Below are 24,442 nucleotides of genomic sequence, written 5' to 3'. Positions count from 1 at the left end.
ATGAAGTGTGAGAAACAATGATAATTATATATACATATAGTTATATATATATATATATATATATATATATATATATATATATATATATACACACACGATATACCATATTACCTTTGCTTGCTTTGAGTGTCAATAGGCACAGACATTCAATGGCGTTGTACACACCGTTAAAAATTTATAACACTGAATGGTCAATTTGGTAGAATTGGACGACAGCCTTGACAATAAATGTTTATTTGTTTATCTACCATGTAACAGCCGTTTATGACATTATACTCATCCATTATGGTCTTCCGAGTGGTCAGGGACTGTTTTCACCAAATTCCATGTTTGACCACACACTTACAGATTCAAAATACAACGTAGAATAGCATAATCGTCATAGCGCGAATTCGTATGCCATGACAAATGTATACAAGAACATAGCGGTGTTGACGACAAACCTTTTCTTAGAACATGGATGCTAAATTTGTTGTCGTTACTTTGGAGAAGTATATTATAGGGTTAGAACTTGACGTCTGACTAAAACTAAGAATATGAATGTTTGAGTCCTGATGCTGATGTGGGGATGAAAAAAAAAATATTGGGTTCAACATCCTCGTAGAATCTTTGTTGTGAAGCCTTGAAATGAATTAATTTTCCCTTCTGTTTGCAATAAGAGCTACATTGCGCAAGTGATATTCTCCTCTTTTACTGATTTCCATCAGCATTCTGTTATGGAGTTAACGGAGTTTATCTTTAATAATATGGAGTACATTATCATGCCATAGTTACATGCATTATACAAGTCAGTTTACATTTTGCTCATTATATTTTGTCAAATATTTACAATGTCATTAAAGATGTTTTTCAATTCATAATCATCTGTAAGTGCGTACATAGTTCCTTGTGAGCTTTTCATTAGTTTCTTAATAAAAGACTCATATCCATTATTGTCATGCAGCATAATGGAGAAACAAGTGTCATGTCAACCTTCTGTTACCCTCATCTTCACTGACGCGTGTCTCACGGTATGGAGAGAGTCTTTGGCTTTCACGTCGACATCACCGACTGGATAGACTCTTCTTCAGTTTCTAAGAATCCATTTGTTTGAAATGAAACATTATTTAGAAATGATCAGAAAACTGAATGTACTTAAGATGTTGATCCCCCTCCCCCATTATACACGTTATATCTGCACTACACTTTACTCCTTCATGTTTTCGTCTTCTTTTTTCCCCCAACTAACAGTGTGTGCCCAACTCCAGCACGACAGGGGGATAGCAGCGGTTGTCGGTCCACCATCAACAGATGGCGCGCTAGCAGTGCGCTCTGTCTGTAACTCGGTGGACGTACCACACGTGGACACCAGGCGGCAGTTCGGCTCGCGGGAAACGACGGCGAATTCGATCAGTTTGTATCCACACGCAAGGTTCATCAGCACCATGTTGACTGACGTGGTCAGGTTCTACAAGTGGACAAAAGTGACCGTTATGTACGAAGAGGAAGAAGGTACATCTATTAATTACGTAGACCAACTACAGTAGTAACGCAATATTCATTATGAGAAAGGGAGAGGGGAAGAGGGGGATATGGAGAGGTGGGAGGAGGAGGAGGAGGAGGAGGAGGAGGGAGGGGAAGGAGAATCAGAGTGGGGGAGGGGATGGATAGAAAAGAATATGAAAAGTTATGTCATCTTTTTTAAGAATGATAACGTAGGAATTTTTTTAAACCATACGCATTGTATAAGTGTTTTATGATCGCTGCAACAGGAAAGAGCTTTTGTTGGTTGTATACACGAATTAGTAGATCTGAACCTGCTGGGGTTATGCTTATAATAAAGTTCATACGCTCACTGAATGTCACATTTTGTTACCACGAAAGTAACTCATAGAGTATTAGGGAAGACAGCTAAACTAATGGTAATCAATGGAAAACGAACAAATAATATTACTTGCAGGGACTAGCTAAAATCATTGTGTTATGTGCACACTCTAAAGATATAAAATTGGTGGAGATGAGGAGGGCTCTTCACTTTTTGTGAGATACCAAGAAACCGCTTATGAAATAGTATAAAACATACCATTCTAAGAGGACTTCAAAGTTTATTTGATGGAAATCCACGGTTTTGGAATTGTTGAAATGTCCAAAAACAATGTAAGACAAAGTGATCGTGATATAATGTGGGACTTACCTTTTATTAGAATCGCTCTTTTTGGGTATCTCGGCCATTTCAAAACCGATTTTCATCAAATAAACATTGAATTCCACTTGATATTACATGCTCTTTCATACTTTATAAGAGGTTTCCCATTATATCACTAAAAAAAATGACAGAAACCTGGATTTAGATCTCAACCAAAACTACACGATCCCTTTAAACGGCTTTGCACATTTTCAACGTTAAAAAAATGGCGTCTTGGAGGTTTCAAAATATCCTAGGCTAGTAAGAATCTCCTGCTAGGCCAGGACGAGTCTGCACCGCTTATTTCATCTTTTCAGATGTCACTGGTGTTCACATGAAACCATACCCTGACAGTCGAGCCTACCATTACACTGTTCCTCCGAAATGCGCGGGAAAACCTTCCCTCAAAGCAGACGATACCAGATGATATTGCTGACTGGCCCAGATTCCAGATCAAGGGCGAAAAACACGGGTTGCCAAATTGCTGTCTGTGATCCTAAATATGGCGCACGAACATGCTTCTTGATTGCACCTTGTTTAGTAACCGAGAATCTTAACGCCTCGAATGAGAAGACGGAAGGAAATGGACCAGGGAGAGGGGTGGGTTGGTGACGGTGACATGTAAGCAGAATGGATATCGCTGGAGTAGTTTCAAGCTAATCTGCCGACAGACAAAATGGGAATAAGCATCCCGTTCCTATTTGATTCACTTACGGCCATGTTTATCCCATACGCACCATAATGAGACAAGTGCGCGCCTCGTTGGCGATGCATTACGTTCAATCTTGGGATGTATTCCGCCGACTATCAGTACATCCAAGTCGTATCATGAGCTTCCTCGTTGCATCTTAAAGCACAGCTGTTGGAAAAATGAGGCAATGAAATATGTTTGAGATGACTCGCTACATAGCTTCATCCAAGTATAAAAAGTCATAGATTTTTAATGCCAACAATTTGTCATTACAATTTCCGAAATGCATTATCGTGGTAACCATGCAGGAATGACTTCGGCAACCGTTCAAAAACGAGTAATAGACGTAAAAACATTATAAAACAAAAGAAAAAAAAACAAAAAAATCTTTCAAAACATTCATCTCTTACCGTTTTGCAACTGCACTGCTCTGTCAAATCTTCTTGTTCTAACAAGGAAAACCAATCTTGTTGATTTTGGCAAGTTATGACCAAAATACATCGAATGCTGCACTTCAAGAGCTAGTACCTCAAGAAAAAAATTTCAGAGGTCTTTAAAAGCGCGTTTTGAATTGTTATTAGTTACTGGTAGTATCTGTGTCACAAAACTTAAAGAAAGTAAGATGTCCTGAATTCAACTGAATTCATGTAATAAAAACTGACCTTCAAAAAGTTCACCCCAGACATTATTATGAATGTTAGGTAAAATGATAATCGTTTTGAGTGAACCCACGCACACTATGTTTGTATTCAGGGTAGGTTTCTGCTGCATTTTCTGGATATGAAATGAAATGAAATGTTGAATAAAGTCATAGGGCCTACACAGAGCTCTGTTTATATACGGGATCCATACTCACTGAGTTCCTCATTCCAGTAGACCTATAAAGGTTTGCTAAGAGCGATGATATACCAACATAGAGAAGACTTCAATCGATATTTAAGACATCTCTTCCAAAGAGAAAAAACTTCCATGCGTCACCTCATGTTTATGAGAAATAATGGTAGTTAAAAGAGTGGAAAGTTAGAGATGTCTTGTTTGATTAAGAATAATGAGATTTCCAGTATTTCATAAAGGATTACGTAAAATATAATCTTGATCTTGTATCCAGTTTGTTATCATACATTGTTTTCATTTCACTGTGCTTTTATATGTAACTTTGTACCAATCTTGTGTTGTTCTTATGCATTGCCCTTCTTTAACTAAAAGGACTACCCTGCAAAAATGAAACAAGATAGATAAATAAATAAATGAATAAGATATATGCAAGCTGATGGTTTAAGACAAAATGAAAATACGAATGGATGTTTCTTTCACATTACCATGACGGGGCCAACATCAATGCATTTTTTATTTCAATTCTTTAGCTTTGGAAAGACTGCAAGGTATCCTGGAGGCATCGGACTCGCGCAATGTCCACTTGACGTTTCTCCGAATGACGGGAACCAATCACAAAGGACTTCTCAAGCGTATCAAAACTTCAGGAGCCAATCACATCATAGTAGACTGTCGACGTGAGACGCTACCTTATCTGCTTGACCAGGTTTGTGCTTACAATCCTCCCCCCACCTTTTTAGAGTTGAAGTACTAAGTTGATATTTTCGCGTACAGATATTTTCGCGAATGAGGAGGTCAGAGAAATTTTTGCGAGATGTTGTTCTCGCGAATTGACACCACCAGTATCGTAATTAATGCACAATTACCTTAGTGGACCGCGACATTTTCGCGTTTTGTTAAATTCGCGATCCTGGATTCGCGAATTTCGCGAAAATTAAACCCTTGAGAAAACAACAGCTTATACAGAACAATAGTCAATTTCACACGATGATATAACCCCCAACCATGATTTGTTAGGCGAATGGATCATCTTCGTTTTCTCTGTTCTCTGATTTGAATCTTTTCAATAGCACATGATGTAGCATAACAGCTATGGAATCTATATCTTACCATGATAACAAATTCTACACTCATTATCGTTATCTTTTGATAACAAATGTAGTTTTGTGGAAACGTCAAAGAAATCTCGATCGGACATGATCACGTATTTAATCCTTGCCTCATGAGGGAAATAAAACATAACGATGAAATACTCAGCATTTGTATTTCATGAGAGACTTTAGAATCTTGTTAAACCTTGGGCTCGTTAACAACTGAACGTTTAAACAACTAAGAATCATTGTTAACTATCATGTCAGAGTTGATCTGATATTAAGACAAAAAAATCATAAAGATCGAAAGTTTTTATTTTTATGATTCACTTTGATATAGCATTATGTGAGCAGCCATGACCATTTTTTTTAAAATCGTAACACAGCGCAAACATGCCTATCTTTTAGTGACATCATGTATTTATCTTGTGAAATCTGATTGAGATCAGTATTCTTCTTGTTAATAAGCTAAGAATTTGCTGCAGAAAAAGCAGTAAATGCCGAAAGCAATATCTTTTCTTCACCTACAGATGATAAGACACATCACACTGAAGTATGGTATCCATGATTTAATCACATTTCACATTGTCTGTACATGCCTATTGCGACAGCCAGGCGTTGCACATGGACATAAGCGTTAGAAGGTAAATTCATGCATAACATCATTTCCTTACAATGGGATGCACGAGGAACAGTAGGCGAGACAAACATGTAAGTTTATTGCCCTCCGGTTTAACCGCAACCCGAGTAGCATCACGTGACACGGTCTCAAATTGTAGGCTATGAGAAATGCAAGAAAAGAGAGAGGAAGAGAGGGAAAATGAAGCTGTCGCTTCGTGGTCATTTTGGCGCCCACAAACTCTCCCTGGTGGGTGCAGCAGACACGCTATGTCCGTGATTACGCCTCCAGCCGGAATATCTTCCCCAAGCGTTCTTTCACCGCAGCAAATGGAACCAAACAGAAATCGCAAAACAACATCAATACGTAGACAGGAGAAACACTGTTTTTCCTTATTTTGATTCTTTACTTTATAGTCAATATCCGTAATATTCATTTTATGGTCTTCAGGTTATTGTCGTGTTAAAACAATTTATTCTCATGCATCAGTCGTCTACATATCTGACATTCAAAAGGAAAATTGTTTTTCAGAAACAGACAAACGAAGTCTGCAGTTCTCTGTTTTGAAAGGAATCGTACAAATGAGAGGAAAAAACGGAACAAATGTAAAAGTTTAAAAACACGCCTTACTCCGGGATCGGGTGAGCAATGATGATTAAATTCGCATCGTCTGTGTCAGTTTAAAGTCTTATACCCTAAAAACTATTTCTTTTTCTTTTTATACATTCAATTTTAACTGCTGAGAAGGAGCTAACATCAGAGATTGAAGTTAACAGACTCAATAATATTCTGCGCATTTAGCTCTCAATACGAGTAGAGCTTGAGTTCGTTGATTGGAAATGCAGGCCGGATATGGAGCAGGAGTAACAGTAAATCACAATCAGCTTTGAACACTCTTAATTGATTACGCAATCACTTAATGTTCTCTCTTCAACGGTTACAAGCTTTGGAATCCTCCTCTACCAAACGTATGACCGATGGTTTCTGTGAAATGATTCATAGTCCAGCGATCGTCTCACAAAACATAGATCTGATATATATGCTGGATTGCCGGTTAATGTAAAATGATGGAGCGCGGATTAAAGTTTGTTTCGTTCATTTCCATCTGAGAAGATGGCTGGATAGCTCATATTCAGCTACGTTAACCCTATTAAGCCCAAGCTATTTTGACCCCTCGCAGGCCCAAGGGGGGGGGGGGCACATTGTGCCCCCCTATATAACTTTTTTATTATTTGATGTATCATCGTCATATTTGGCACGTGGGTAGAGTAACTCATACTCTACATGACCGTACATTTTAATTTTCACAAGGTCACCCATGGAGGGCGCTATTTACAAAAATATAAAGAAATACATAGGAAATATGCTAAAAGCATGATTTTTCGGTATAATTTCTTTATCCCCATTACATATGTCTTATTATAGACCAATTATTTTCATATTTGTCACAAATGATAAGCAAGTAGAATCTTATTATTTGTTATGTTTGAAATTTCTCAAGGTCACCACATGGGGGCGCTATTCATATCAACGTAGTGATACATTATGAGACCTGAGATGAAATGTTTGGGATGTGTACATGTGTGGTTATGACATTTCATATTTGCATAATACTGGAATTTTGAGATTGCAAATTGATAATATGATAAACTGATGATATTAGAGGCATAACTTGGGTGAAGGAATCAAAATAACTCAAAATATAAAGGCAATTTGTAGAAAATATTATTGTTTTCAATTATCTCTATTATATCTATTGTTTTATGCCTTTGTCACATAAAAACAAAGGAAATAAAAATAAAAACTTTCCAGGACCATAATTACTTCAAATTTCGTGTTTCTTCAACAAATTTCAGCCAAGGAACATCCATTTCATACACTGTAAATGCTGTTAAATGAAATGGGAACAGAAAAAAGATGCAAAATCTGACTGACATGGTTGTCAGTTTATGGTTGCCATGGCAACCAGCAACACTATAGCTAAATCATATACCAAAATGTTCGCAATAAGATTTTAGGAAAAGTCACAGAATTTGGTTGAAATCGGATTAAGGACGGAGGAGTGGCAAACGAAAATCTGGTAGGGGGCACAATGTGCCCCCCCCCCCTTGGTCTTTATAGGGTTAAGCTGGTCTTCCATGGGGTCCAGTTGGATGTGAGGTGGGACCACTTCATCGGGTTAAACACCCTGCTCTTTGCGATGAATGAATGAAGCGGGATCTTTTACGTGCATGAGTTGTGACTCTCTCATACACGGGATCTCCATTTTATGTCCTATCCGAGGGACAGAGTGTTTTGCTTCTTGCCAGAGGGGACGGTATGATTACACACAACATTGCTCAGTCCAGACTCGGGTTCGAACCCGGGTCCTTAGGATCGTGAGGCACTGGACGCGAGTACCGAATGAGCCAACTCACCGCCCCGTGGTAGAGTGGAGTGGTGGGATAGTTTAGATTCACAGAAGTGGAATGACGAAGATGGCTACACACAGTTATGTTTAAGCAATACAATTATGAAAATACGCTATCTAGATGTGATAATGTTATATTGCCGTTTAATAGCTACTGGCTAGCAAATCATTCTTGAATTGTTAGTACATGTATATTCTTCCTTATCAAGACTTCCCATGTCTATTTTGAGGACCCACACGTCGAATTTTTCCAGTACTGTTCAAATCGTATTATCACGATTATTGCACCATAATTGTCAACACTGCTAAAACAACTGTTCATACGTTTAGTAGAATGTGGTTGTTTGCTTGTTTTCACTATCTATACTTGAGAAGAATCTGCTCTATCCCCGGATAGTCTTGCCTTTTTTATTTTTATTTGCTATAATTTGGTCCTATGCTGCATCCGTGTTCCTCATCTATTTTTTACACTCTGTACGGAAGTGGAACCTACGCCAAACAAGCTTGCTTTTAAGTTGGTTCTGTCATATTTCTTTAGCATTTATACATAGCGCCAAACTTACAAAGATTGACCGCCATGTTCTATGTTCACAATAATTTATTGTGCATCCTAGCCGGATATTGTGTTTCACTTTAATTTACTATAATCATTTTATGTATAGTATTCCTTCATTGACAAATATGAAAATAAATTGAATTGAATTGAATTACAAAAATGCACTTTTAACGTATTATGATATTTTTTCAAATCGATTTTTGTGATCATAAAAATTATTGCAATTAATGCTGTTTATGCTATTTATTGCTGTTTTGTTAACTTTTCAAAATGACGGAATATCAGTTTGATGTTTATTGCCAAGAACTTTGCCCCCTCCCCCCCCCAAAAAAAACAAAAACAAAACAGCAACACACATTATGTTATATGCGCACAAACTCGGACCTACCCACCATTGTCATAATGTCATCTTCAATTAGTAATAGACGGAATTATCATTAAAGTGTCATCATCGTAATGAATCCATCAATCAAATCATTTTCTGTTTATAGTTTTCTATAATCTACTCGTACAATTTATCATGGTCATCTAAAGATTCAATAAATTTTTGATGTCTCCCTTTGCACTGTATATTCGCGACGACAACGAAATACCATGAGAGCCTAGTTTGAAACTGCGAATCACACCTCTAATAGCAACGATAATTCACTGTAGAAGAGACCACGATATTTTAATCACAAGTACAATATGAGCGTAGGCCTGACCCTCTGATAAGATCTAGCAGAAGTAATGAATTCAACGATTGTTTCCAACACCACGCATCTCTGCTAGGCTTCTATCCCATCTCCTCACTGTGACTGAAGGCTTAATAAAGAAAACTCGTCCTCCCTGTCACCTTTCCACAGTCTGATAACTGTGCCTTCGAGTAAGATTTGCAAGGATAAAACCACAGAACCGAAAACCACTCGGTGTGACAAAGTGGGGCTACATTGTGTGGAGCTGTGGTTATTCAAATGAGACTATTTCCGAATATTGAAGATTTGTCCACTTTCGTAAACACATTTTTCCAAAGAATATCTACGATATTTGCTGTCTTTACTAATGAAAATATTGACATTGTAAACTCGCTTCACTTCCTTGTTTATGCATTTGTCGATTTTCAATGATTGCAGTACAGTATATCAATCGTTAACTCATTCCCTTTCTTCTGTACACATTGCTTAAGATATTATAATGGTTGCACACAAAAATACATAATCTGCTTCAACACTTACAATGACACCCAAAAGTTTACCATTGACGATGGTTTAATGGCTTCATGAAATCGAATGTTAAAAAAAAAGTAGCCACAGACGGTCGTGCAGGCATTTTACTTTCTAACAAAAGCTATGCTAGCACTTTGTGTATGATATAAGTGTGATTGAAGGGAAAACTACCTCAGTATGCAGTATACCTTGGCATCGCTGATTGATGTGTTCATATCAGTGGTAGATTCACCCTGTTGTTAGTTCGCTGTATGCTCCACGTGAAGATGTCTGTCATTCCGGTGTCAATTGGGGGCGGCCTTGAAATTACAATTGTAACCACGTGGTGCTGCTATGGATGCGCCAGCCAGCTGCACATGTCCTAGCGTCTACCGGAATTCTGACCGCAGCCTGCACCCGTGGGAGGCTTTATCTCTCACGCTTATTTCTTTTTTTTCTCCGACATTTCTCTCTGTTAGCGAGAGAGAGAGAGAAATAGACGACAGACAAACAGATAAACAGACAGACAGAGTGTGACAAATGCCAACATGATTATGTGGATATTGCTACATACCTTTCGGTGAGGAATGGAATAGTTTTGACTTCAATCTGTCGTAAGCACAGCTAGCAGTCGAATATAACTCTTGACCATTCGTTGAAGATGGTATGCAATTTTTAGATATTGTTGTATTCGATTTGAAGAACCAATATAATATTATGAAGTGCATTAATAAGCCAACAATGTAGTGCTCAAAGTAAATCGCTTGTGTCATTGTAATAACAACGAACACACTGGTTTTGGTTAAGTTAGTGTGTGCTTTGATACTATATCCTGTGCCGTGGAGCTCTTTCTCTCTTTAAAGCCTTTTGTTATGTTTGAGTTAAGTTTTGATATTTGCCCTGTAGATTCTCTCTCTTTCTATTGTTGTCAATCTTCCCAAAATAGGGAATTCTATCGCTTAAGAATAAAAAAAAATACAAAATGATTCTCTTTACGTGTCCTATCAACAGATAGATCATTAAGATAACGGGCTAAACGAATTGTTGTCCCATCATCTTCTAAAGTGATGTATACTGCACCTGATCAATTATGAAAATATGTTTAGTTCTTTCCAGTGTGGAGGAAATGCAACGCTAATTTTGCAACTGCGCCTTGCCGCAAACTTGACATATGATTTAATGCAATTTAGAGGAAAGAATGTCACGTATCCTTGGAAATAGCTGTGATCTTGGTTGGAAGCCTTATAAAGAATCAATGTGTCAGTGTGTCCTTCATTACCGCGTGTTGTCGATCTGGCAGGGGACATGCAGACACAACACATAACCAGGTTCGTCTTCCGCCCAAGTCACTGACGCTTGCCAAATTGGCAACTGTCCTGTCTCGCGGCAGTAGGTGCTGAGATTCAGCTGAGGCACGTGGGTCGTTCCAGCGGGATCATTTTTTTTTTTCAGCGGGATCAATTTTGAGAGGATGATTTGTTTATAATGGAAACGGCTTGGTGAAGAATCCGAGTAACAGCTGGATGACATTACTTTCCCTTTCATTCTCACAACAATCACTCTAGTCACCCATATCACGGTGTCTGCTTGGATGTCTTTCATTGTTTTGTTGAATAGCGGTTTCGAGAGAACGAATAATTGTGCTGAGGAGCGCATGCGGCTGTATGAATATTGGACTCTGATATATCAAATAGGGACAACTACCAGCTTGATCAGTCTTATGTCACAATTTGTTTAATCGGAAAAAAAGTGGGAAAAACGACGGCAATCAATTTATGAAGGATTTATGCATATGTATATTATATAGACATATAAACATAATAGCGATGGGGTGGATAAAGAGGGAGAGATAGAGTGGGAGATGGAGAGCAGGGTAAATCACTTGAGAGTGAAGCATTTCCTTTTTCTCTTTTATTTTCCCTTCACAGATGTTGGAGTTACAGATGCTTCGAAGCTATTTCCACTATCTCTTTGTTTCGCTGGTAAGTAATGTTATATTTTTCATTATTTGCAAAGTAAATTGATATCAGCTTATGCTGATGATTTAAGGGTGGAAGTTGTTTGGCGTTACTTGCTTTGTTTCTAGCATAAATAGTTTTCTTCTAAGTAGAAGGAAACGAACACAAACTAAGTAAACGGTATATGCATTACACATAAGAAATATTTGATTTGTAACACGCGACAAAAAGCCAGATAGTTGACATCCCATTGTTAACTAAGTCTTACAAACCCCTTTACTGTTACAATGTGACGTTTTCCAGCAGACTAACTGGCGTTAAAAATGAATGACCTTTTCCCACATTGTTTCAGCATACTCTGTCAACGCAAAAGCTCATAACTCTCCCAGGGACGGTGTAGACAGGCGATGACGTATGTAGTAGCCTGCCCTCTAGAGTTGTCCTCCGCTCGTGATGACATAGATATCCACGGCACAATTGCGCTCTTTTCATTAAACGAGAGGAGAATGTTCTGGGGAAATTGACGGGATCTGTTTTCCAGTGTATTTCTTCTTAAAGGTCTGCAACCCAAATCTCCGCTACACCATGAAATTTGTCCTTATCACATACATTCTCTTCGCTATCTCCGGACAGGATCTTTACCTCATGAACATGTCCCGCTATACTGGAGACAAGGTTAACTTGACTACGCTTCATATGCTGTCCAGACGCGACCCAGCCACCGAATCTTTCATATCGGAGTGGAACGCGATGCAGTTCGGTCGTCGTGACTCGTCAACGTCTGAGAGAAACCAAAGCCTACTCACTGTGAGCGATGAAGCCTGCCCTCAGTTTCTGTCCTCAGACAGGCAAATGAATACCCCCGAAACCTCTTTTACAACGTTTGACATGAAAATAAAATATAGAGCAATTTGAACCATTTACTAGGAATACATGTACGTCATTCAGGACGCCTTATCTCATGTCATACTAATGGTCTCTTTATGCATCGTCCCCAAGGTTGTTTGATATCTCTCGGGTAAAGTCTAACAAGATGATGTATATCAAATTTACAAGGAAAACAATCTAAGTTTTCTTGCAGTAAGATTTATCTTTTTTCAGTGTATCAAGCAATGTGTGAGTGCTAAATGGCAGAGATTATAATCCTTTTACATATAGGAGAGTAAGAGTGGATAAAAAAAAACAATGAACAATTCAAATTCGTTCCGATAATGTTAATAAACACGCACAGCGTTAACGTAACCCTATGTTTGTAGAATGAAAAGACCTCTTTATCTTACGCCAAATCTGTTGCAAAATGCAATATTTTTGTTATTCATTTTAAGTATCTTGTTCAGTTCTAGTTTTAAATTTCTAGCGAAAATGTCAAACGTGTACTTACGAGCAAGCGAGTCTCTTGCACCAAGAGTCTTTTGTACGCCCCACTGACTCACCCCCCCCCCCCTTTACTTTCCAACCAACAGACTGAGGCAGCTCTCATGTATGACGCAGTGAGTGTGATAGCCAGTGGCCTGCAGGTATTTACGACGAGTCGAAACGAGTCGAACATCCCTTCATTGAGTTGCTTTGGTGAACAGACCACGTGGGAGGACGGTTTGTCTTTCTACAACTTTCTCCAGGCGGTAAGTGTTTATCATTCACTCCAAGTCTGTGTTTTCATCTCCGATTGGTATTTTAGGAAAAATCACGTGACCTGTATGACGTTTTGAAGGCTTTCACCTCCCTGCTTTCACGACTTTTGCTCTTCAGACGTTAAATTAAGGATTTTTCGTTCATGATCTGAAGGGTGTAGGGACTTCACGTGGTTATTCTATTTCATCTCAGTACAGACCTTTGAAGCAAAGAGAACCATGTAGGAAGCATACATTTTATTCATCAAGACTCACTATAGGCTACGAATTCACAGACAAGGTGTACCGGTACATGTTAAACTTTTGCAACATATATTTTGTTGTATGCAGTTCATTTATGGGAAAAAAAGAACACTGCTTTGGAATGTTACTTTGTGTGTAACTTCGAAGAAAGAGGGAGAAAGAGAGAGAGAGAGAGGAGGGCTAATCTCAGACACCACGCTCAACAAGCAAGTTGACAAGAATCATTTCTTGAACGGTGGACAGAACAAAAAGACAAATGTATATTGTATAGACCTTTATCTACAATCTGCTTATATCAGTTGCCTTCTTGTATCACTTGTTGATAGACGGACATCAATGGCTTAACTGGACCGATAAAGTTCGACAAAAGTGGAGAGCGAGCTGGTCCTAGGTTCCACATTTCGGAGCTCCAAGAAGACCACGGTTTCAAAGAGGTAAGGGTGCTTTTAATTATCATTCCTTCGGTCTTGTCTACCATGAAAAGGCCGGTGTAATGGACAGGTGTTCCAGTCTCAGTCTTACCCCAAGAGGCGAGACCACCTTGCAGTGTCATCATCACTTGTGAAGAAAGAATAATGTATTCTCAATCGACAAAGCCCCTTCCACATTGACAAAAAGACAGTCGTCACGTTCTCCCTCTCTCGCTCTACTCTCCCAGCTGGTGCCGTCACCTTTATTCCGTCACCTGTTATCTTTCGGATTAATACATTTGTCTAAAGAGTTGATTCCCATCAGTTTAGGTCAAATAAACCCAAATGATGTGAATAAACATTCAATGATTTTGAAATATATCGTCATACTGCTTTTGTAGCATATTGTTAATTTCGTGTTGTATATTATGATCTAACCTTGCTTTTGCTTTGATCATCAATGGAAAAGGTTACATACACTTGTCTGACATCCTAGGGCATGCAATGATTATCACGTGACTTACCTTCTTGCCATGACAGGTTGGTGAATGGGAACCCCGGACTGGTATTTTCATGCATCCGGTTGACATCCACACAGACAAGAATGATACGATATCGAACAAGACACTTGTTGTGACTACTATATTGGTAAGCCATTATTGTTTCGTATTCAACAAATAGAATAATTAGACTAGGATATCTTGAAGCAAAAGAAATTGTGCTAAACCTGCTTCTGGGTTAGTCAATCGAGAATGTACAAGTTAAAATGAAACAGGCTCACATGCTGTACAAATGATATTTAACTCCTCGGATACCGACACAGTCATGTACGCACATTTCTCATTAAAAAAGTTTGCGTCACGGGTTTGTACAAGTCGGGAAACTTTTTTGTGGTACCTCTGACTTTTGTTGGATTTTGTGGCGATGCCTCTTGTGGTCGATTTGTGTACCCCTGAGCCCATGACAACGAGAGTTTACTTCTTGACTATTAGGCAAATGGGCCTCGTCTTGATTACAAAGGTAATATTGTTGGTGATGATATATTGCAACTGATAAGGGTGATTAAGGAGCAAGGATCTTGGTAATTATATTCTATCGTCATCAAGATCTTAGTAACAACAACTGTATAACCCATTTAATCAGAGCTGCTGCCTCTTTAGAATGGTAAGTCAAAACTCTTTTGTTACACTTCACATGTCGGTAACTCACATTAAATAGTATACAGAAAACGGTCATTTCGTCTCACATGTTCCTGTGTTTCTGATCCAGTCACAAGAGCCACCATTCAGATCAATTTCTTTACATTGTCAATGACTGTTGCCATAGGAACCACCATACTGCATGCTGAGGAGAGGCCACGAAGAGATGTCTGGAAAGGAGAAGTACGAAGGCTTTATTATTGACTTCCTCGAGCGAATCTCTGAGCTGATGAAATTTAACTACGTCATCAAGATAGTCGCTGATGATAATTACGGCTCGGAGATGCCTGACGGTTCCTGGAACGGTATGGTTGGAGAACTCATCGAACGTGTGAGTATCGTGTAGATCCCGGCTCTGCCTTCAACAATACTTACTTTTAGCATGTTTGGAAATGAAACAGAAAACTATGAACAGTCAAATCTAATCGAAACCAAACACATTATGGACATGGAGAAGACTGGTATCTAAAGCTTCCAGTATAACCCAGCCAAATTAGAACTATCACTGAAGGTGACTAATACCCCACTCCAGCAGGGCAGACTCCTATGAAAAAGAATTGAACCAGGGTTTGATAAAAAGGTTCTGTTTGTGTGTGTATGTATAGTACCTTGTGAGTACATTGTCAATTTGATCAGGTCTGCCAAATTGTGGAAGCATTTTACTCTTTTTTAAGATTTTTTTTCTAAAACTATGTGGTTACCAAGGCAACACATTGTATATAAGCATAAGCAAACTAAAATATACACTGGGAGGAAGATCTAGCAGGATTAAGTTGAAGAGCGTGTTTTTTTTTTTTCAGATTCAGTTCTCTCAAAATTTGGTAAAACTTATCTCACTTTCCTCTACAGAAAGCTGATCTGGCTGTCGCTCCGCTCACTATCACGTATGCACGCGAGAAGGTCATCGATTTTTCCAAGCCTTGGATGTACCTGGGAGTCACCATCCTCTATCGAGTACCTGAACCCCAGAACCCTGGCGTCTTTTCCTTCCTAAACCCGCTATCTCCGGACGTCTGGCTCTACGTCATCTTAGCCTTCATTCTAGTGAGCCTAGTGCTGTTCATCCTGGCACGATTTAGCCCGTACGAGTGGTACAATTCTCACCCATGCAACCCGGATTATGACACAGTCGAGAATCAGTTCAACTTCTTTAACTGTCTCTGGTTTTCCTTCGGCGGGCTGATGCAGCAGGGGTCGGAGATCAACCCGCGGGCCTTCTCCACGCGTGTGCTCAGCGGGTTCTGGTGGTTCTTCTCCCTTATTCTTATTTCGTCGTACACCGCCAACCTGGCAGCTTTCTTGACTGTTGAGCGAATGGTGTCTCCCATAGCAGGTGCAGACGACCTAGTAAAGCAGACAACCATCGAATACGGCACAAGGAAAGGAGGGTCCACCGAGGAATTCTTTTCGGTAGGGCATTGTTGTTTCATGTTATAATATTTAATCATGTCATCGGACCATGAAGAAGCATTGTTGAAAAACCATGAATGCCCAGTTATGCAGTGTGGAGGATACACGAATTCGTTACCTCCGACCGATCCGAAGGCTTGTAAAGACCAGGTCCCCCTTTTGAATTGACCGATCATGCTAACACGACGTTCTCTCTGAACACAAATGCAAAGTCCTTCATTAAAATCTAAATGTTGAGATACACAAAGATTTATACCACGATTAGTAGTACGATCACAAAGTTTACAACTAATACCACAGTAATCTTGTTTGTGTGCTTGTCTGTGGAACATACAACGCCGATATTCGATATTGGAAAATTTGATTGAAATGCAAATGATCATAATATAATGAGCGCCTGTTCCGCCTTTTTTCTTCCCTGTTCAATGAGTACGCATATGTGTCTTGAAGACAGACAATGGCGGTATAGATTGAAAAAAGAAATAAGATAGTTTGCGTCTGTCCTAGTGATATACCTTTGATCCAACTGTTCGTGATGTCTTTTCTTCCGCAGAGGTCAAAAATTCCGACCTACATGAAGATGTGGGAATTTATGAGTTCCCGCGAGAGCGTATTCTCGAACACGTACGAGGAAGGAATCCAGAGAGTGCTAAACTCCAAGAACTATGCTTTCCTCATGGAATCATCAATGGCAGAGTATGTTATCTCACAGCACTGCCAAAACCTCACCGTAATCGGTGGCCTGCTGAACTCCAGAGGTTACGGCATCGGAACGCCGCTAGGTAAGAAAAGAGGCTTCACGAGAGAGGATTCTTCTCGCTGCTATAGCGATTATTCAAGCGGGCTCCTTTTTTTTGTTCTCTCTTGCCTGTAGCAAAAAGTACAATGTAGTTATAAGCAGTACAAGCAGCATAGGTCTAACCGATTAACTTCAGTGTGCCCCAAAATGAGAATGTAAGGATGCCCTTCAAAAAATTTGATACCAATGACAGCAAAATTTGATACGATTGTATGACTGCGATATGACTTTCCATACAATAGTACCAAGCCATAAGTATCGAACAGGAGCAACCAGGACATGTTTCTATTCCTGTATGTCAATACATGTTTTCATTGTTTCTGTTATGTTGTTGTTATTGTTTTTACTTTGTTACGATTCAACAGTAATTAGGAGCAAACACATTACTATTCTGACGGGCCTCTCCTATAACAGTTTCCAAGGTTACATTATCATCTGATTATTGTGTCATTCGTTAATAATCTCCGATCTCACACATTTTGAGCTGAAATATGTTATTGTCCTTATTAAAACAGATAGTAATCATGTAAGGGGGGCGTTTGCACGCACGCTTCAAATCATCAAGCAATGCAATTATATTATGTATGCATGTACGTATGTATTACTTAGAATACAGAGTGTTTTTGTATATCGCTGGTGTTCTCACGACATGACGCGGTCGGCACCGGAGTCGCGAAAGTAAGATTAAAAAAAAAAACCCTCACGTTTGAAGTTTTCGCCTTTACAAAAACAATAATTACACACCTACGTTATGTGTAATTCATTTTGAACTGGCAGTAGAGATTATGAGTCTCTGGTATGTATATCATGAAATGTATAACATGTATACCATCAATAATCTCTTCCTAGACATCCCTCTCAATATCTTATTCTGATACGTACGAAGTTTGATTCTCTTAAACTACTGATTTCGATCATCCCATGATTAACTGGATTTCTCTGTGGCTCCTTCTATGCAGGTTCCATCTATCGGGATGAGGTTACCAAGGTGATTCTACAGCTCCAAGAAGACGACGTTTTGCTGGAGCTAAAGAACAAGTGGTGGAACAAAGACCAGTGTCAGGGCAACGTGAAACAGAGTGACGAGGCCAATTCACTGGGGCTGAAGAACATCGGGGGTATCTTCCTGGTTCTCATCACGGGATTGGTGTGCGGCCTTATAGCAGCGTTTGCAGAGTTCATCTGGAAGTCACGACAAAATGCCGTGATAGACAAAGTAAGGACACACGTCATCCTCTACTACAAACATTTCATTCTCCGTGCCTGTAGTATTGGTGATGGTGGTGACAGTGATGATGGCCCAAGAGGGGTGGGAATGATTACCACTGCTGGTTTTGTGGTTGTCGAAGAGGCTGTAAGAGACTTAAAAGGTCACGTGTGATCTAATTGAATCGGATGGTGGTTGCATATTGGAAGGGGAATCATGTTTGGCGTTGGTGGTAATGTATGGAAGTCGTGGTCACTGGCCGAGGTTGTGATGGTTGCAGCAGTAATGATACTGATTATCATACATTTCCCATTTCATTAACATCATACATTTTCCAGTGATTTTTTATATTTTAATATTGATAAGGACTGCTGTAGTTTTGAAAGGCGACATCAAAGTTTATTCGTAATGTTTTTATGAGTATCATATTCAGCGTGGGTTCATCCCAAACAATATACACTGTACATGTATTTCCTTTTCTCCTCCTACTGCAGAAATCGTTATGTGGGGAGATGATGTCGGAACTCCGATTCGCCTTCCGCTGCAACACCAAGCGGCGAAACAGCAAGCCCGTCATAGAACACAAATATATTCCCGCTACTTCCTTCCCGCCAAACATCAACGGGCGGCAGTCCATGCAAATGTCAGAACCTTTGGCATGACATCAGGAGTTGCTATGGTTACAAAGACAATGGTTTCCATGTTAATAGCAACGTTTGAAGATGTCTGAGACCCCACTCCCAACGTTGAGTCACATCTCTCATCCTACAGCTTCTGTCGCGAAGCCCATAACCAAGGACGAATATTTTTGTCGATTTTAGCCGAGGATCGGAAAGATAGTTTTCCTGAAGTAGCGAACAGATTGCTGAGAACTGCAGGTTTCAGCTGCTCAAGAATGTGATGACAACCGAGTTTGCTTCTTCTGCAATGTTTGTCGAATTATCGAACGAAAACGAACTCCTACGGCAAGATCATCTTGAGAGTATGTACCAAAATATTAACTTTCACTTGTTAAAGGATGTTATCTTTTAACCATGTTATCACACCCATCTGTAAGGAGTGACCTTCGATTAAAATGCTCAAACTGGTATTGCTAAAGATGCTGCTGCAAACGTCGGCGCTAAGTTACAGTGGGCAGATGTTCTCCTAGATGGGTACAGATGATGGTGATCACACATCCATTACCAATCGTCTCCGCAGTAGAGATGGAAGACAAAGATAGCAGTAAGAACCGGAATCAAATATCGTGAATATTTCATGGAGTTGCAAGCTGCCTGACTGCTGGTGGGTTCCTTCTTCTTGTTGTATGCCTGAAAAAGACACTCTGTGATCATCAGTCAAGTCGTCCAAAGGACCTAAACGTGTTGACGTCATGTTGAAAACAACCAGCATACTACACGACATCATTGACGACATCCATGTCATCAACTTGCCTCAAGGACGTCTCTTGTTTAGAGCGGTATTTACCACCATCATTCAAAGACATCGCCTCGAGAAATATATATCAAAGTGGTTTGAATGTGACTTTTCTCTTATTCATGCCACCAATAGGAAAATGACACCACCGTTCTTATCGCGACGGCAGTTTTATGGCGATAAATCATTTAGAACGCCGGAAAATTATGCTATGGATTAGAGCAAAAACCAGGCGCATTTTATTGTCTGCCAGTCTGGAATATTTTTCTATCTTTGCTTCTCAAATTATCTTAACATAGTATTTATGAAGCTATAGAGCTGCGAACGTTCATTGCCAGCAATAAAGTTTGTAAAGGATTAGAGTTAAAACGGCATGTCAAGGCATTGCTTCCTCAGAAGTATTTCAAAGGAATCGGATATGATGCATTGCAATGCAATACACTAATCTTGAATCCATTCTCTACAAACCTCAATTTAAAGTCGCATCGACCGTGTCGACAGAGCTTCGGAACTGCGTTCCAAGAGTGGCCAGTCAACGTGCGACTCTGATTTTGTGCACGTTTGAATTATTAAGCAACTTGCACGAGGAAATCAAGAATCAATAAGTTCAACCGGTACTCAATTCTTGAAACCGTAAGGCTGCGTTCACATAGAAGTATTCGGTATTCGGTGCTCGGTATTCGCTATTCGAGCACCGAATACACCATCACCCGCACCGTCAACTCACCATCTCATTTAGTGAGGATTTCTTCCTCCTACATCGCAGCAAATCTTATTAACAATTTCTAAACTGCATCAGAATGTCAGTATACATGCTTATTTTTGCTAAAGGGCAAATCCAGACCAAAATTGTCATTTATTTCATAAACGAGAGACGGTATACGCTGCAAGAAAATCGAACAAGCTCGATTCCCACTTTGCTATACTTTTCGCAGCTATTCGTACTTTCGAATAGTGCCCTCCTATGTGAACCGGTGTGAGGAAATCCTATCGTTCGATTCAAGCTATTCGCGTGCCCTCGAAAAACGAGCCCGAATACCCGAATAGTATACTTCTATGTGAACGCAGCCTTATTCACAAATTGTCAGCTGTATGACGTGAAAGGCGAAATAGCTCCGATAAACGGTGCGCGATAGCGCCTATTGTGTGCTCCCAGTACATGTATTTCTGGGGAACCTTACACGGCAGCTGACAATAACCACAGCCACTATCAAATCAAGCTGTCTTGAATGAAATGCTACGTAGACTATCTGTCTTCCAATTAGTAAGCTCGACATGTCTTGCGTTTTTGGCAGCTCGCAGAAAGAGTTTTCTAAGTCTAGCAGACCAAAAAGAATTGTGCATATCAATACAGCTGTACAGTCGTACATGCATCACGCTTATATTTGATTTTATTGTGTAGAATATGCACAGATTTGTTGTTAGGATTATATCGTCTTTGATGAAAATAACATGATGATCATGATTTTTGTCATTTAAATCTATTTGAGTCAACTTCTAGACAATTTGTTGATGAAAGCAAAGCGCATGTGTCTAGTTTCGAAGCTCGTATTGCTAGAGATGAACAAACTGGAGATGAACCAACACGCAGTTTGACCTACAAATTCATTTGACAGAATAGCCATATTATAACAGAAGACATCCCACGATGGCGAGCCCCAAGGGCTTTGTAATAGGTCCGTGCATGCATACTGCAGTAATTATGCGTTGAATATCTGTGTTTCAGAGCCATGTCGGTGGCCAACATGCAGAAGTAGACAAAGATCAGAGTTAAAAATTTACCAGCTGATTGAAAGTGACAGGAGAGTATTATTTAGTCACATTCCGGCTCAGATTGCATTAAAGTCCACCCTCTCTTTTAGCCCTCTGATGTCTTTATTCTACTTTGATGTTGTTGATGTTGTTGGCTCTGACGTTTCTGCCCCCCTCACATTATTACCGGATGCTACCTCTGGCATTCTTAGGATACGGATATTATGTCCCGATATCACATGACTTGCAGGGAATTTTATCTGTGATAGTAGTTCACCTAGTGGAAAAATGAACGACAATAATAAAATAAAATAATAAAAACTTAAACTTTAAAAATGCCTACTGATCATAGTAAAAGTCTGAGTCTTTAAGATTTCATCAAAATGTCCAAGCATGAGTTTCAGGCAACTTTTCCATTAGATTATTTTTTGTATTACATTGTAGAATATTTTGACCTGCGCCAGTTCATGCAACAAGGTCCTACCTTTTGCTGAAATTATTTTAATTCCATTTCCAGCTATTCGATATGTAACTACTCAAGAATAAAGCAGAAGTTTACAATCTACAGCTCGAGATGGGTACAGCTGTTTATTTTTACTTTATACATCAGAGTAAAGTTTTATCTAACGACAGTGGGCTGGTAACGCAAGAGAACAGATTGTTTCAAGGACTTGAAAGTTGGAAGAACTTGTGTGAAGCGCTCTTATCGTCACGACCATGACGACAACATGTCTTAGAAGTTGATTGTTTTTCTTTTAGAATTTGGATGCTGCAATGATTGCTATGAAAACAAGTGAATAAAGGCTCAAAGTTGGTTAATTTTATACATATCTAACTTAGGGGGTGTCGCAAGAAAGTCGAGTTGCAGTTCATTGTAGGATTTGCAACAGATTTGGGGGAGTTGCAATTAATTGCAACTTTCTTGCAACACCCTCTTAAAGTATTTTGTACGTAGAAAGATTAATGAGAATAAAAAAATGAACATAGGATTTGACATCTTACCAACATACTTTAAGATTTAATAGGTTCCTGTAAAATGGATTGAAAGTGCATGTTTGTTTAATCTAAACAAATTTAGAAACTATGGGAATAAAGAGGCGCTAGGCTAAGTTTACTCTCCTGGGAAAACAGGTCTGCAGAGGTAGGAAAGTGGTTTTAGCTATGTCCTTTGATATCAGAGTGATGCCTGGAATCTTACATAATATTTTACATTTGGGGAAAATTTGCATTTTGAAAAAATGACTCTTCCCATTCCACTTCTGATAGGACTTACCAATCTTAAAGTAAATTCCCCTGTAAATCTGTACATGTTGTAATAGAGAAAATTGGAACCCCCCCCCCCCCCCAAAAAAAAAAAAAAGAAGATCTAGGCTGTCTGTTTTAACAGCTTGATCTTAGATTAGCCCAGTTAAACTTCTATAGAATTTTACAGCTGCCATAAAAAATGTATCAATTTGCCTGAAGGAATTCTGCTGGCTGGAGTTCGCACACCACATAAAATAATCTTTACAACCATCAAATGCATTTGCAGCAGCCTAAAATAAACTGCTCCAGCATGTTTGACCAATATAATTTTTCATATTTCTTCTCTTATCAACAAATATATCTCACGACTTGATGTATTTACAAAAAACTGAGTAGTTGCTTGCTCACATATTTGGTTTGAAGAAACTTTGATTAGTTAAGTAGAAAAGCATAGATAGGTAAGACAGGCAGAAAAAGAAAAAGAAATATCTGAAACTGATTTCCTATCTCATGTAAAACAATACATACACCATCGTTTATCATGCTAAAATATAGAGTTTGCCATATAAAAAAAAAACAACGCACACACAATGATACACTAAGCATAGTCTTCAAAAGGGTAACACTACGATGTATAATCTTCAAAGCTAACGAAAACCACTGAAAGGCATGGGTTTGAGGTACAATTTTGTCTTACAGAAAATAAACAATGATGGTCAGTCATGGTCAGGTTTAGACGTAAAGCCTGCAGCTTTTGTTATATGGACTCTACATACAAAGATGTCAATGGTAGAAGAAAGAGTTGAGCTAGACTGTGTAGACAACAAATTCAGAAGTAGTAGTGCTAAGAAGTGGCAACCGCCAATGGGAAAGGTAGTATATGACATACAGATTATGATGTGCTATTTTAAAACTTGCCTGGAGCAAGGGAGATCTCTTTAAGAGACTTGACACAAGACTATTTTTCCTCTGAAGGTATGTAAATTGCTCTCTTGAAGGAAAAAAATATAGATATGTTTTATCTAAGCGCTCTATTTATTTGACATGTGTTATTGTTACAAGAATATGCAATGTGACAATGGATTATGTACGAGCTAGAGTATGTTGAATGATATTCATTTATATACATTTCTGTTATGCAGTTATTGCTAGTTAGTTTTTCCTAAACCCAATGTGGAACAAATAAAAAAAAGAACTTGGTATGCATGTATTTGTGTAACCTTTTGTCAACTTTGGCATCAAAAAGTGCCCTACATTAGAATCTGTGTATTGACAAGGACAAAATAGGAAATATTTCAGCATTTTGTTTTTCTTGTCATTTCTGCTAACAGTTTTGTTGATGGTTTATTCTATTTTGTTTTCAATTCTCTGCAGTAAAAGCCATCTCAGTGAGATGTGCACTGTACAAATCAGTCCTTGTCAGCAGGTTCAGAAAATGAAGCAATGACTACAACTTTGTTCTGTGGATTTTATTTCAAAGGTCGCTGTCCTGACATACATTGTTGACTTGATATTCTGTGCAATGCAAGTATGCATTTGCTTTATCATGCAGGATTTGATGACATTTGCTACTGTGTCAGAGAAGCCAGTGTTATTACAGCACGTAATATACCTTCAAAACTA

General features: G+C 39.0%; 1 protein-coding gene across 1 annotated transcript; it reads left to right on the top strand.

Moving 5' to 3' along the window:
* On the top strand, positions 1-19,381 carry LOC139732288 (glutamate receptor ionotropic, kainate 2-like). The gene is made up of 13 exons (XM_071643160.1): positions 1-7; positions 1,231-1,491; positions 4,220-4,395; positions 11,478-11,531; positions 12,141-12,314; positions 12,971-13,129; positions 13,708-13,815; positions 14,332-14,439; positions 15,118-15,321; positions 15,840-16,400; positions 16,954-17,182; positions 18,159-18,415; positions 18,901-19,381. The coding sequence occupies exons 1-13, from the start codon at positions 1-3 to the stop codon at positions 19,066-19,068; spliced, it is 2,466 nt and encodes an 821-aa protein (XP_071499261.1). The 3' UTR covers positions 19,069-19,381.
* Positions 19,382-24,442: the final 5,061 nt, after the last annotated feature.

This window comes from Diadema antillarum, unplaced genomic scaffold (genome assembly GCF_040938485.1).
Source record: "Diadema antillarum isolate AM-2024a unplaced genomic scaffold, OU_Dant_1.0 seq00000409_RagTag, whole genome shotgun sequence".
Lineage (NCBI taxonomy): Eukaryota > Metazoa > Echinodermata > Echinoidea > Diadematoida > Diadematidae > Diadema > Diadema antillarum.
The sequence above is the reverse complement of the archived record's forward strand: the minus strand, read 5'-3'. Positions and strand labels throughout refer to the sequence as shown.

Excerpts from the sequence above, each read along its gene's own strand:
- LOC139732288 (XM_071643160.1), top strand. Across the intron at positions 12,315-12,970 it reads GAAACCAAAGCCTACTCACT|ACTGAGGCAGCTCTCATGTA; the intron begins GTGAGCGATGAA and ends TCCAACCAACAG. Across the intron at positions 15,322-15,839 it reads TTGGAGAACTCATCGAACGT|AAAGCTGATCTGGCTGTCGC; the intron begins GTGAGTATCGTG and ends TTTCCTCTACAG.